The sequence below is a fragment of the Suricata suricatta genome, chromosome 12 (assembly GCF_006229205.1).
Source record: "Suricata suricatta isolate VVHF042 chromosome 12, meerkat_22Aug2017_6uvM2_HiC, whole genome shotgun sequence".
NCBI classification, from domain to species: domain Eukaryota; kingdom Metazoa; phylum Chordata; class Mammalia; order Carnivora; family Herpestidae; genus Suricata; species Suricata suricatta.
Window position 1 is genome coordinate 68,959,231 of NC_043711.1, and position 14,315 is coordinate 68,973,545.

The 14,315-nt window shown below is 44.6% G+C and overlaps 1 protein-coding gene across 1 annotated transcript in view; it reads right to left on the minus strand.

Annotated features, from left to right (window-relative positions):
• Positions 1-2,818: 2,818 nt before the first annotated feature.
• ISM1 (isthmin 1) overlaps positions 2,819-14,315 on the minus strand; it is a 70,277-nt gene continuing 58,780 nt past the window's right edge. The window contains exons 4-6 of the mRNA XM_029917238.1: positions 10,331-10,474; positions 6,740-6,829; positions 2,819-4,531 (exon numbers count right to left, since the gene is read on the minus strand). Coding sequence (XP_029773098.1) covers positions 4,014-4,531; positions 6,740-6,829; positions 10,331-10,474 — 752 coding nt within the window. The 3' untranslated portion in view covers positions 2,819-4,013. The remainder of the gene's footprint in view (positions 4,532-6,739; positions 6,830-10,330; positions 10,475-14,315) is intronic.

Here is a 14,315-nt window from a genome sequence, read left to right on the forward strand (position 1 = left end):
CTGTATCTCTTGGGTAAATCCCTAGCAGGGCTATTGCTGGGTCATAAGAGAGTTCTATGGATAGTTTTTTGAGGAACCTCCACACTGTTTTCCAGAGCGGCTGCACCAGTTTACATTCCCACCAACAGTGTAGAAGGGTGCCCATCTCTCCACACCCTTGCCAGCATCTATAATCTCTTGATTCATTCATTTTAGCCACTCTGACTGGTGTGAGTCAACCTTCAAATTCTTAAGCCCTCTGCACATTGCCTGATATCTGCTAGGGGCAGTGCTTAGAGCCGGGAGTGTAGAAAAGCAAGAGACACAACACCTGCCTCTGAGGCCTACCCAACAGTCAACAGCATGGGGCTTGCTGGCAGTAGGGAAACAGACCAGTCTCTATTCTTCTAGAAATGTTGAGTTCTGTTACTGACCCAACTGTAGCAAAGGCTCTGCTATAGGAGCAAGCATCCTTCAGAATGACAGAACTCAGCAGAATATGTAGAAATAAAGCCAGATCCTCTCTCTCCAATGTGAGACATCATAAGCTTTGATGCAGAGACATTTGGTAGATTGAACAATTCAAGTAAAGGCAGAGTGAGCTAGAGAAAAACAAACACCAAACTGATCCTGAGTGTTGCAAAGACTTAGGAGGAGAGTAAAACAAGGGTTAAGGTTACGAATGTTGACTTGGTGATTAGAAAGAACTGGCTTCAACTGGCTCTGCCATTTATGGAGCATTATGACTTTAGGCCACTTCCCTAATCTAGTTGGGCTTCTTTTTCCTCACGTGTAAAATGGATGTGATGCACTATGCCTGCCTCCCATGGTAACGTGAGTTGCAGAGGCACAAAGCGTGTGCTCAGGAAAGGGTGGCTAGTGTAGTACCTATTCTTTGATCCCTGATGTTAGGCTGGAGAACTCTGTCCTCTTGGCCGCTGAGCTGCACGGGCAAAAAAAGCCCAGAGCCTGTAATCATGGTGGACAACTGTACTGGGGCCAAAGAGAAAGCTCCATTGTCCATTTTCTTTCTCAGCTTTCCCCTGTGCAGCCACTAGAGGGCCTTGGGCTTCGCTGTTTGCCACTGTTGGCTTGTTCACATGGCACCCAAGAGGCCCAGTGGATTACTAGAAAAAGGGCTCTTTTTCCAGGGAGAAGCAAAGGAGCAAAAAATTTGATGAGAGGCATTTGTAGAGCACTTACTTACGGAGGGTCATATTTACAGGTGCTGCTGGTGAAGGTACAGACAGGGTGAAGGCCCTGGAGAGTACGTAGGCCTGGAGGCTCCCCTTGTAAGGAGGGAATTACCTGGGGCTATCAAGGGGCTAGCTTGAAGTCCTGTGCTGAATAAGATAAGGTTGCCTTGTCTTATTAGATACCTGAGCAGAGGGGTCTGGATTTCTGAGCATTACTCATTGGCTTTGGGATGAAAAACTAGCTTATCCTGATTAGAGGCAGACCATAGTTCCACAAATTTTCAGAGGTGTGGCACTAACTTGATGATGTACAGGAGAGTAGGGATGTATAAGTAGGCAAAAAGCTCAGACCTCCCCGCTCCCAATTCACCTGACCTTCCAACTCTCATTTCATTAGGTCAGCAAAGTCTGATATGAAAAGGAAAGGGCCCCTTGAAAACATTGCTCATATCAGTCATTCTCACTGTAGTAAGGATGAGCTCTGTTCCTTTTTGTCTTCCTTGCTAAATCCTTAATAAAGACACCTTAGATATGGCTCTATAACTTACCACTCTAGTTCCTCTGCTTATCACTCTATACGTACTAGCCTTCGGGAAACACCAAGCTGGTTCCTGGTCCCTTGTTTTTGTTCTTAATTTTTTCTAACTCCAAATACCTCCATTTCTCCCTCTCTCTTTGCTGCTTTATGAAATATCACGCCTCCATTAGCATTGACAGGTACTTACCTGATTCCTGCCTCTGTTTTCCCATAGTACTTTGCATTTATCCTTAATAAAACATTTATGAGAGGGTGTTATTGCTATACATTTTTTTCTCCTCATCATTCAGTTGAGTTTCTCATGTGCTTCATCTCTAGTCTCTTCTTGAATACCTGTCCTAAAAGGGAATGCACCACCTCAAAAGCAATGCAATCCAATGCAACAAACTCTCTTTGCAAAAATAGTTTTCCTATTATTAGAAACAAAATTTGTTCCCCTGATATATAGGTATATTGATTCTCTCCTTACCAGTTCAGTTACCTAAAATTCCTTCAGATGTTAATAAGGCTTCTCGTTTCATAATTAGAAATAGCTCTTAAATATAAATATTGTGAGAATGGGCAATGCATATATAATTCATTCTAAAGTGTAGAAGATTGATAAAAGCTTTTCCAGGAGAACAAGATTTTACTAGAAGAAATTAAGACACCAGCAGGACACCAATTTGACATACTAGAATGAGCACTAGGCTAGGAAATGAAAGGTGGGTCCAGTGTGATATATTTTCCTCACTGAGTTTTGTTTTTCTTAACTGTAAAAGGAATAATCTGCATGATGAGTAGTTCTACTTAATACTGTAATTGCAGAATTTTGTCATGAAGCAGCCCTGCTCACCTGGACTGTCTTAGACCTTTGCTTTGGCTTGGTTTTCTTAGCTCCTTCTTAGCTCTGAGGAGGCAAAAACTTACCTGTGGGTCAATGACTTCAGCTTCCTGGGGCTTGGGTTGACATTCCTGGTGCCAAAGATGCTATGAATTGTACCACCCACCATCACATCAATCAATGAGCCTTTTATTCCCACCTGGTTTGGACCTCCCCCTCCCTAGGACTTACCAGGACTATTTGTGGTATTTGTATCATAAATATTGGCAGGTAAGACATTTATTGCAGGTAACACATTTTATTATGATTTTATTATATATTCTCTTTTCCTGGAGTTTTGCAAGTAAAGATTGCATAACAACAAATTCTTTATTTGTCCCTAAGTTCCACACTACAGAACCAGGTAATTGCTTGAAGCACAAGACTCAATGACTCAATAAATACTTTACAAAAATAACGTAGTTTTTTTCCCTTTCTTAAAACATAAAAAAATTAAGATTTTCTAGACTTGAGTCCCCCTACTCTTTTTTATATGTATTTACTGGGAATATATTGGTGGAGAAAAAAATTGTTATGATAGTATTAAAATAAAATAGATGAAATGAGGTCTATGTTCTTTTCCCATTTATTTTGCTTGTTATTCTTTGGAAAAGTGCTACTACCTATTTTTATATCTGACCTTCCTGCAGCCTTCTGGACCTACTAGACATGAGCAGAACATCTCCTACTCTGAAGCCTTTCAGTAGAATTATAGCATTATGCTAATATTGGCCTTTTATTTTAAAGACTATTTAGAACCAGTCCTCAGATTCACCCCTAAAATACCCATGTGCTCCCCCCCACAATCCAATCTTAGGCAAGGGCATTTTGGAAGCCGAAACTCCAGTAAGGTCCCTCATTACTAAAGAATATTTGTTTTTAGGTGGGCGTTTTCTTATTTTGATATACTTCTGTTGGGTTATTTAGTTTTTTAAAAAAAGAATCATTACAAAATTCCCTTTCTCTTCCACCTCCATAAGCCCCTGACTGAACTCTCACAGAAGGGATTAGTTTCACAACTCCAGAGAAAAAGGTTATGCTTAAGTCACATTCATATTAAATAAGTTATATATAAAAACTGTTTGTAACGTTTACAACCCAGTGTCTTCCTCTTTGCTTCTCTAGGAAACACTGGATCTGGGTATGAGTTGAAAATCACCCACTATGGCTTCCAGGTTCTTCTTCTGGCTCCTTTGTCCTCATCCTCCTGCTGACATCGCCCCTTGGAGGAATTCCAAGGAGCTCTGTGGGCATTTCAGGTGGCAAGGTGGCTTCAGAGCGCAGCCACCCGGGCCAGGTGCACACCCCTAGTGTAATTTATGAAAAATACCCATTTGTGGTATATACAAATATACATGGATGTGGATAACAGGGGCTCTGCCCAGGCAGTAGATCAGTGCAGTGCATTTGTGTCACAAATACCAGAGGAGGCATCTCCTTAATATTCCCTGGCCTCTTGGAACTGCTTGATGTAATCTTCATCTGAGGGGCTCTCTGTGCACTTCTGTCCATTGTTGGGAGGCCGCGCCTCATTGTATCTGCTCCAGTCACCCTTGCAGATGATCCAGGGCAAGACGTCCACCTTGTAGTGGAGCTCAGCTGAGAACTCAGTGCTGATGAGGTTGGGCGTCCCCGCCCCTCTGCCCCTGGTGATGAGCTGCATGTCGTCACCATAGCAGCAGTGCTGGGCGGCCAGCGTGGTGCTCTCCAAGGACAGCATGGAACGAATGCAGTAGCGGGCTGTGGGCTTGTAGATCTCCAGCTTCTCCTTGGGCCCACTGGCATCCTTCCAGCGGAAGTCCTTGCGCTTGATGCGGTCGAAGATGTCCGCTGCGCTGTAAGCCACCTCGGTGGGATAGGAACAGGGGCAGCTGGGCAGGTCATTGATCACCTTGTGCATGTACTTCTTTAAGAACTCACTTTTGCAGCTCATCCATCGCTCACAGCTGTCTGTGTCTGAAAAAGACCACGAAGAAACCCTCTCACTAAATGCAAAAGGGGCAGCAGCAGGTTAGCACTGAGGGCCGTCCCTCACCTCCCAGGGGCAACCCCCATTGCCCTCTGGAACCACCAGCCCTTGGTTGGCTTGCTCACTTCCCTTGAACTTGGGAGTTTTATTCACAAGGCAACCCCTTCCCCACTTTATACTATGAAAGATTTTCAGACACATAGAAAAGTAGAGAGAACACACGTAAGCAGTGACTACCTGTACGCTATCACCCAGATTTAACCATTACATTTGCTTTATCTTTTTTGTTTTTTTGAAAATATATATTACCACCCCTGAGTTTTAGTAGGCATCTGGGGGGAAAAGGACCCCAGATCAACCTATGACACAATTAACAATAATTCAGAGGGCAATTTTGAATCTGCTCTTTTAATAAGTGGTGGCCCAGTAAGGCAGAAAGTGCCTCACAGGGGATTTGTAGGGCCAAGTTTTATTTATGCCTCCCTCTCACCAGTTTAAACTAGAGCCATGGCCTGATCTCTCAACCATGTGCACTGAACAGGGACAACCACTGTAAGCAAATCCATACGATAAGATGCCTCAAAGAGGAAGGGGCGGGTGGCCCCTGCTTTTAGGGTACTTAACATTCAGGCCAGGGGCCACTGACCTGGAGACTTCCAGCCAGAACCCACCCCTGGAGGTATTGGTTTTTGGACCTTACAATATTAAAAATATTGAATTAATTGCCAATGAATTAATAAATTGTTGAATTAACTGAAGGCTTAGGTGATTCTAGTTATTAATGTGGATTCCTGGTTTTATTTGAAAAACTTAAAGATATGTTCATGCTGGTCCTGCACTGCACCATGGCAACGACAGACCCCGTGAACAGGCAAACGGTGGCCAAGGTTACACAAACCAAGGTTGAGCAGAAAAAAATCTGCTGGGGTTGTCTGGGGTGGGGGGACACATTCAGTGTCACTGGAGCAGAGGTTATAGGGAATGAGGTGTTGGTGTCAGATCATGGGGGTCTTCGGTGCAGTTTAGGCTTGTTTAGAGGGACTAGGGAACCACTGAAGGCTTCTGAGTGATAGTGAGCTATTTGCTGAGCTGTACAGTAGGAAGATATACTTAGAGCGGAAATCTGTCATGAGAGGCCAGGTGGGAAGGGAGGGGATGGAAGGGATCAAGAGTGGTCAGAGAATTAGGGTTGCCAGGCCTTGGTGGGCTTGAGGGTAAAGGAGGAGAGACTTCAGGACTGACTCCCCAGCTCTGACCCAGGTGCCTGGGAGGCAGGTGGTGTCCTAGGAGGGTATCAAGAGACTAGGATGGGGGGGTTGGGGAAGCAGTTGGGAGGAGGGCTCAGGCTTCTCTTCAGTGGAATGAGGAGGAGAGAAATAGGGCATCTCTCAGAAGCTCAGCAAGGCCTGGCCTAAGATGCAGAGTGTGGGGTCTTGTGTTCGACTGACTGGGATCGACTTCCCGCCCAACTGTTTAGTAGCTCATGAGCTCGGGCACGGTATTCTCCATCACTGTGATTCAGCTTTCTCATCTCTACTTTGGGGATGAAAATAATGCCTCTCTTATAAAGCGCACTGAGGATTAAACTAGAGGAATGTGGGAAGCACCCGGCATGGGACCCGGGGTGCTGCCTGTGGGCACCTGCTAAGGCTCCATTCAGGTTTGAGCTCTGAGACTCCACCCCTGACTGAACAGTAGTGAGCGTGAGGCTCCCTCCTGGGGAAATGTGTGTCTGCAGAGCCAGTGATGGTCTCCTTCAGAGGGCAGGGTCTTTAGAAACAAAATTCAGTGAGGTGCTAGAAAATGGCTTTGTTATTTTCCTTCTAGTGTGGCAGGTCATCATAATTCATGTACCTACATGTGAGAAGAGACCCCAGGCAGCCTGAGGCCCTTTTGAGGCTGACTCATGCTTAGGGAGAGCAGCTCTGCCCATCTCTTGCCATGGAAGCTGGGTAGCAAGGAAGGCAGACCCAGTGGCCCCTCTGCCCAGGCTGGTCCAGGAGGCCCAGGACTGCTCTCTCTTGCTCAGACTGCATTCAGTTAGCAAGCAATATGCTGGGAGAACTGGACCCCGTAAGAGGAAAACAAAACACGTAAATGAATACTGGGATAGGATGGCACTACAAAGGTAAAAGGAATCATGGAAACATTAAATCAGTATTTGAATTTTTTTTTAAAGGGAAGAAAAATCTTACCAACTTCAAACAGTTTGGTGGCATTAAACTCCTCACTTCCTGCAAGCAGACTCACTTCGGTGGCAGCTGTCCTGAAGGTGTCTTCAATTCCTAAACACAGACAGGAGCTCATTTTTCCATCGTTTTATTGAAAAGGTTACCAGCGCCACCCCCCGCCCCCAGCAAACAAAGAAACAAATACACCTGAACAAAGCTTTTTTTGTATTCATTACCACTCATGGGTAGGAACTTGCCAGTGGAGGAAACAGTAAAAAGCAGGTAGTAGAGCATAAAATATATTAAAACCCCAGATACCATTTGCAGCATGAAATCAGATCCAAATGTGCCTGAATGAGCTTTTTTTTTTTTTTACCATAGTTTTATTTTTTTAGACAGAGAGAGTGCAATGCAAGTGGGGGAGAGGGGCAGAGGGAGAGAATGAATCTTTTTTTTTTTTGAGAGAGAGAGAGGGAGAGAGGAAGAGAAGGAAAAAGGGTGAGAGAGAGAGAGAGAGAGAGAGAGGAGACAAGTGAGCCGGGGGCAGAGAGAGAGAATTCCAGGAGAGGCAGAGGGAGATGACGGGGGGCGGGGGGGGGGGGGGGGGGGGGGGGGGGGGGAGAACTGGGGCTTACTAGAAGGGGGACTTGTGTTTACCTGAAGCGAGGCTTGAGCTCACCTGATGCAGGACTTGAACTCAGTCTGTGAGATCATGACCTGAGCCGAATTCAGACGTGTAAGGACTGAGCCACCCAGGTGCCCCCTACATGCGTCTCAAGGAACTCATTTACTAGGTCTAGGAATGGGGTTTGGGGCAGTGGGGGACACACGTCTGCAAGGCTGGCTGTCTGCTAGTGTGAGGGTGACAAACTGAACTAGAGGTAATGGTTAATATTCTGTCTAGCAGTCAGTTTTAAGGACTGACTGGGTTCAAATCATGACTAGTCTTGTGACATTGGGCAAGCCTCTTTACCTCTATATGCCTCAGCTTGTGCATCTCTAAAGCGGAGAGAAATAAGTGCCCCCACCTCATAGAGCCGAATGCATTCAATGCGTTATGTGTAAAGAAAACACACTAGTTAAGTGGTAAATGTTAGTTGAGAGTTTTCCCTGGAGTAGTTCATTTTGAGGATGTCGCAGTCCACAACTAAATACCAGATATCTCCAGTTCCAGGACTTTCAGCATTGCCAATGATGCTTCAAAGAGAATACGCCGAGCTTGTTACTACTTGCTCTGAGGGACTGAACCCAGTTTGCCTCATACTTCTTGGTTCCTCTTTCATCTCCAAACTACCATTCCCATCCAGGCTTCCCTTACAAACAGGGATCCTGTGCCAGCTGAGGCATCCAAGGAGGCTGGTGCAGTGGAACATAGACTAGTTGGTGGAGAGCCTTGGCTGCCTGCTAGGTGTGACTTGATTTCCTTTAAGGGGCTCTCTTTGACTTTATGTGAGGCCCCTTGAACTTATTTGTAGGGTTGACTTAAGGGACAAAGTTTTACAATGTAATCACTGCCAGGCCAGGGAGATTGCCTGCCCTGTGACTCCTTCCAGCAAGTCTGAGAATCAACAAACCAAATAAAGAAAGAGATCCTGTAAAAGACAAACAAAAAAAATCCTTTATGGAGCCCTGAAATACTGGAAGATCCAGGAATAGAGAGGCAAAAAGGGTGGATGAGAAGAAAACGCATGAATAAGGTGGCAAGGTCAGATGAGAAGAAAATGTATGAACAGTGCTGCTGGCACACTGCTCTTAGTGGTGAGAGAAAACCAGAAGGAAACACTCAAAATGGTGGCAGAGAAACGTCCACAATGGTGGTCACCAGGTGGCAGGCTTGGATCTGGATGCCAGCCTGGGAAAAGAAAACAACAGGCAAGCCCCCAGCCCTGACAATAAATGCCGTCTGTATCCATGAGCCCCATATCCTTCCTCCTGGTGGCAGTGGAATAGTTTAATGGTTAAGAACATGGACTCTGGGTTTAGACTGCTTGGATTCATATTCAAGATTGATCGCTTGTTGCTTGTGTGACTCATACAAGTTTCCACAGCTGTCAAGTGGGTACAATAATAAATACCTATTTCATGAGGCTATTGCAAGGATTAAATAAAATAATGCCTAAAAAGACCCTAGAAATTGGCATGACATTTAAGTTTTCAAGAAACCCTATTCTTCATGATCTTCATTATCATTTTTTCCTTCTTCATCATCTTTGCTTTCTTTATCTTCATCTTCGCCTTTGTCGTGTTTTATCTCATCTCCATCATCATCATCTTCTTCATACTGTCCTCTTCCTTCTTCATTTTCTTCCTGTCTTCCTCCTCTTCCTCCTTCTCATGTTATTATTATTTACTGGCCTATTTCTACCCATCTAAATCCCATCGCACCAGACTTCCAACTCAGCTTCATTACGATGAGCAGAGGACAGATCAGGAAGAGCATCATGATGGTTGCTCCATTTCCTGAAATCCACCTGCATGGCTGACATGGAGCCCAAGCTGCTACCGGTTAGAGGTCAGCCGCATTTCCTACACATGCTCTTTGCTAACAGACACATGCCCAGTCTGATCCTTCCTCTCTCCCCTCAGAAACCCCTTTGCTCTTCCACTTCTTTTCTGTTTCAGATCTCAGCCTTACGGTCTGACAACCAAGCTTCTAGGAGGAGAAAAAGGAAGTCTGGGGGTGCAGGGATCAAGTTTTCTGTCTCTGATATTTATCTTTCAGATGAAGTCATTTGGAATGTACAATTTCTTTCAAGAACCCCAGTTATTATTTGAAGCTGGTATTCTACCTGGCAATGGGAACACATAGTAAATATAAAACTGCAGACCAGGAGAGGGTACATTTTTTTTTTTTTTTGTAAAGGGGCAGAGAGTAAATGTTTTAGGCTTTGTAAGTCACAGGTGGTCTTGGTTGCATATTTCTCTCCCCCCTCAACTCCCCCTCCTCTCCCTCCTTTTCCTCCTCCTCTCTCTTCTCCTCCTTCTCCTTCTCCTCCTTCTTGACCCTTTAAAAATGTGTAGGCCATATAAAAACAAACCACACTTTGACACCCAGCTGCTACAGACAGTCACAATTATTTTTTACTCCCAATATGGCCTCTCTCCAAGTTTGCAATTAGTTTAGTTTTTAAAACACTGACAATGCAGTTTAAAGGGACAATTAATGACCAGGTTTCCTTGGTTTCCTCCCTTGGAGAGTTCAACAACTCTCACATATCACTGACAGGGGTACCTGAATGGGCCTCCTGTATGAGGCTGTCAATCCACTCATCCTAGCTTCCTTATCAGACCACAAACGTCTCTCTGTCTGCCTCCCTTCAAGGCACAACAAACTCCACATCAAAGTCCCAAGTTAACTAGAATCTCTCCTTTAAATTAAACAAGTACACTGTGGCATTGCATTCTAGGTCATGGCTACTGCGATTATGCATGAGACTCAGAAAACCTGTCTTTTCATCCATTCAGCTCATTACTCACCTCTTGTTGTCTCAGCCTCGTTAGAATTCTTATTAGGGAAATGGTTGTCTTTAAAAAAAAAAGTCATTTTCTTTGAGGCTTAAATATAAATTAAAAACCTCCCCTTAAACTTGGAGCCACTCCCTTGTGTATACCAACCTGGACAGTTTGGACGATCACATGTCCTAGATTCTGTTGCAGTACATGCGTAGCCACAAGACCTGGTCCGTTTCTGGTTGCCGTTTCCACAGGTGACACTACAGACAGACCAGAGACTCCATTCGCCCTCACCATCTGTGGAATCTGGAAGGGAGCCAGGGATATGGTCACCAGCTTCGCCCAAAGAGTCCCCAAATCCCTCTTGTCAAGCAGCCTGCCAGTTGTCTTCTTCCATCGTTTTCACTGTTGGAGAGGACTAGATGCCAGCTGGAGGCAAAAGGCTTATGGCTCCAGGGTTCATTTTAGGGATTAGCTTCATGAGAGCAGGAAATCTGTCCAAGGCTTTGAGCACTGTAGTGGTCAGCATACGGCCAGGGCCTGACCCCTAGAAGGTGCCCGGTCAGTATTTATTGAGAATGGATGCATTTGTAGAATATGGGATCATGGAATACCATGGTAGGTAGGTTTCAAAGATAACCACCATCAGTTCCTTCCCTCCCATTACATACATTCATTGAGAGAGAGAGAGAGAGAGAGAGAGAGAGAGAGAGAGAGAGAGAGTGTGTTTATATCCTTTTCCTTAAATCTGAGCTGACTGTGGCCTTAAGAGGGCCTGGCAGCTTCTGATATTTGCTCTAGACCTCTAGGCAATCCGATCACTGTGAAAGAAGCTGAGGCTAAACTTCTGAATTATGGGCACCACATGGAAAGAGAGGAAGCACATGAGGGGCTGCAAGGCACATGTTAGTGAAGCCTGTTGAACCTTCCAGCCCATCCCAGTAGACAGATGAATACAGTGGATGCTTTGGAGCACAGCAACTGCATAGTGGGGTCCTGCCTGAACTCCTGAGCCACAGAATCATGATCAATAATATACTGCTGTTTTTTGTTTGTGTTTTGTTTAAAATTTTTATTTTAGAGAGAGCAAGAGTACAAGTGGGGAAGAGGGGCAGAGGGAGAGAGAGAAAGAAAGAGAAAGAATATCTTAAGCAGGCTCCATGCTCAGCTCAGAGTCTGATGTGGGACTTGATCTCATTACCCTGGGATCATGACCTGAGCCAAAATCAAGAGTTGCATGTACAACCAACTGAGCCACCCAGGAGCCCCTAAACCACTGTTGTTTTTAAGCCACTAAGTTTTGGGATTGTTTGTTATACAGCAGTAGATAACTGCTGCCTAAAAGTAAAGCTAGAAATGATCCTTTGAGATTATTGTTTATTATCTATCCAATGAACATTTATCAAGCCCCTATTATATGCCTAATTATAGGCATAATTCTAGTTCTGTGGGAAATATTATTAACTAAAACTTTCAAATATTTTTGTCCTGGTGAAACCAATATTTTAGTAAGAAGAGTCAGACAATAATCAATAAACAAAAAATGAGTAAGTTATACAGTATACTAGAAGTCAATAAATGGTAAGGGAAAAAAGGAGTAGACAAAACTGGGCAGGGGCGAGGGCTGAGAATGTGAGTGGTGTGAGAAAAATTGGCATATTATCAAGATGAAGTTCCTCTTTTTAAAAGTAAAGAATCCAAGTCCTAGAGGGACTGGGGAACTTACCCAACGTCATAAGGGTAACAGAAAGGAAAGCTTGGGCTTTGGTGCTAAGCCCTTGGTCTGCACAGCATGACCCTCTCTGTAGCATCTCCACTCTGTAATCCTTTCTCTTGGTTTATCCTCATCTTCCCACAGTCTAGGGGCCTCTGCCAGTGCCAAACCTGGGGCTATAGGCATGTGCTTGGCAGGGAAGGGGCCCTTTCTGTTCATAACAGGTCGTGGTGATTGTTATAATGTAGGCCCAGCAGGAATGTAGTCCACACATGTTTCTACCTGCAGGATGGGCCTTGTGCCAGCCTCCCAGGCTGCTGTTTACATGGCATCCACTCTGAACACTCCTCAGGCAAACACAGGGCTGCTGAGTCTCCTCAGCCCATTAAATGGAGTTGGGGAGGGGGGTGTTGTTCATGGTTGTGTCCTCTTCCTTAACCCAAAGCAGAGAGTTGGCCCACACCTTGCTTGCCTTCAGGGCCCCTGCCCATTTCTTCTCTCTTCCACAAAAGGAATCTTTTTGTATTTTGATTATCTTTTCCAGCACCACGGCCAAGCAAATGTTTGAAACTACTGTCTCGTGTGAAGGAGCTGGGCCTGTTTCCCCAGCGTCAGCCTCTCCATCTCTCTTATCTCTTACTAGGCATCAACAGTAGAATTGGAGAGACAAGTTGCTCCCAGAGGGCCAAACCACCTCAGTAAGGGCGGTTGCTGCTCCCTCCAAGAACTTTGTGGTCTGGTATCTCTTGGTAATCTCCTCGAGAACAGCAGACATGTGCCTGTAACAATCATGAGATCACGCTCTGGTCAGCGGGAGCATCTGGGTGCAGTGGATTATAGGCACACATGAACACACTCAACCACATCCGACATGTCCACCAAGACCAGATTTTTGAAGGGAACAAGAACAACAACAAGAGAAGTCATAAGTAAAAGTTGTAATGTCATTAGGCTCATAAAGGGGACAGTAGTTCAGTTAGAAAAGGCTTATTAAATCAGATAGAGTTCATGTTCTTATATGCAAGGTACATAAGCTAGTGATGCCACGTGGTCTTCTTGTTTTGTTCAGATGAAGCAATGGGACCTCAACCATCTAGAAATATCCTGCAAACTCTCCTTCCTGTTGCAGTAAAATGGAGAGATATTTTGGGAAATACCCTTGAACTTTGAGATGTCATCATAAAACCTGCCATGGAGCTTATATTGGAATCTTTGCACAAGGTAATTTCTGGTCTTGGTTTCTTGGATCTGAATTGTTTAGTGTTAATAGTTTTTCTGATATGTGAAAAATGACTTCCATAATTCCTTTCCCACTATGTGCCCTTTGGTAACTCGCTTCTCCTGCCCACCCCAGCCTTGGCCATGTGACTTGCTTTGGCCAATGGGAAAATAGCAAATATGATGCAAACAGAGGCAGGAAAAGTCCTAGTGCATTAGGATTTGCTCTCTTGACACAGAGGATCCTTCTATCACTATGTGAAGAGCCTGGACTGGCAACCTGGGGGACGAAGGACCAGCTGGAGAGACGGCCCAGGCACCTCAGCATGCCTAGCTGTCTAACTGGGACCCCATCACTGAGTGAAGCCATCCCAGACTATCCAGCCCCAGCCAAGCCAGCCCAGAGCTGAAGAACAATCCAGGAAAACTGCATTCTTTTTTTCTCTTTTTAAAAAATGTTTATTTTTGAGAGAGAGAGAGACAGAGACAGAGAGAGAGCATGAGCAGAGGAGGGGCAGAGAGAGAGGGAAACAGAGAATCCCAAGCAGGCTCTGCACTGTCAACACTGAGCTGGATATGGGCTTGAACTCATGAGTTGTGAGATCATGATCTGAACCAAAACCAAGAGTTGGACGCTTAACTGACTGAGCCACCCAGGTACCCCAAAACTGCAGATTTTTAAATGAAAACCAATTTTGCATTTTAAACCACTAAATTTTTGGGGTGATTTGTTGTCAAAAGTTCTGTTACAAACACACCATAAAATTCTCCCTAAAATATGCACTCTAAATGGTTAGCAGAATCTGGAACAATGAAGGGTTTATTATCCTAGTAAGTGACTTTCTTAATGTTTTTATTATTTTTTTATTTTATAAAAGTTTATTTATTTATTTTGAGAGAGAGGAAGAGAGAGAAAAAATGAGCAGGGGAGGGGCAGGGAGAGAGTGGGACAGAGGATCTTAAGTGGGCTCTGTGCTGACAGCAGAGAGCCTGACGCAGGTCTTGAACTCAGGAACTGTGAGATCATGACCTGAGCCAAAGTTGGAAACTTAACCAACTGAACCACCCACGTGTCCCTTCATGTTTTTATTTTAAGTGCTCACAAAGCCATTGATTTTCCAAATTTTTAAAAACACTGTCCCCCACATCAGGCACATAATAGCTCCATACCCAGGTGGCTAACCATTTCTATTAGGTTAGTAACGAAATAAAGCT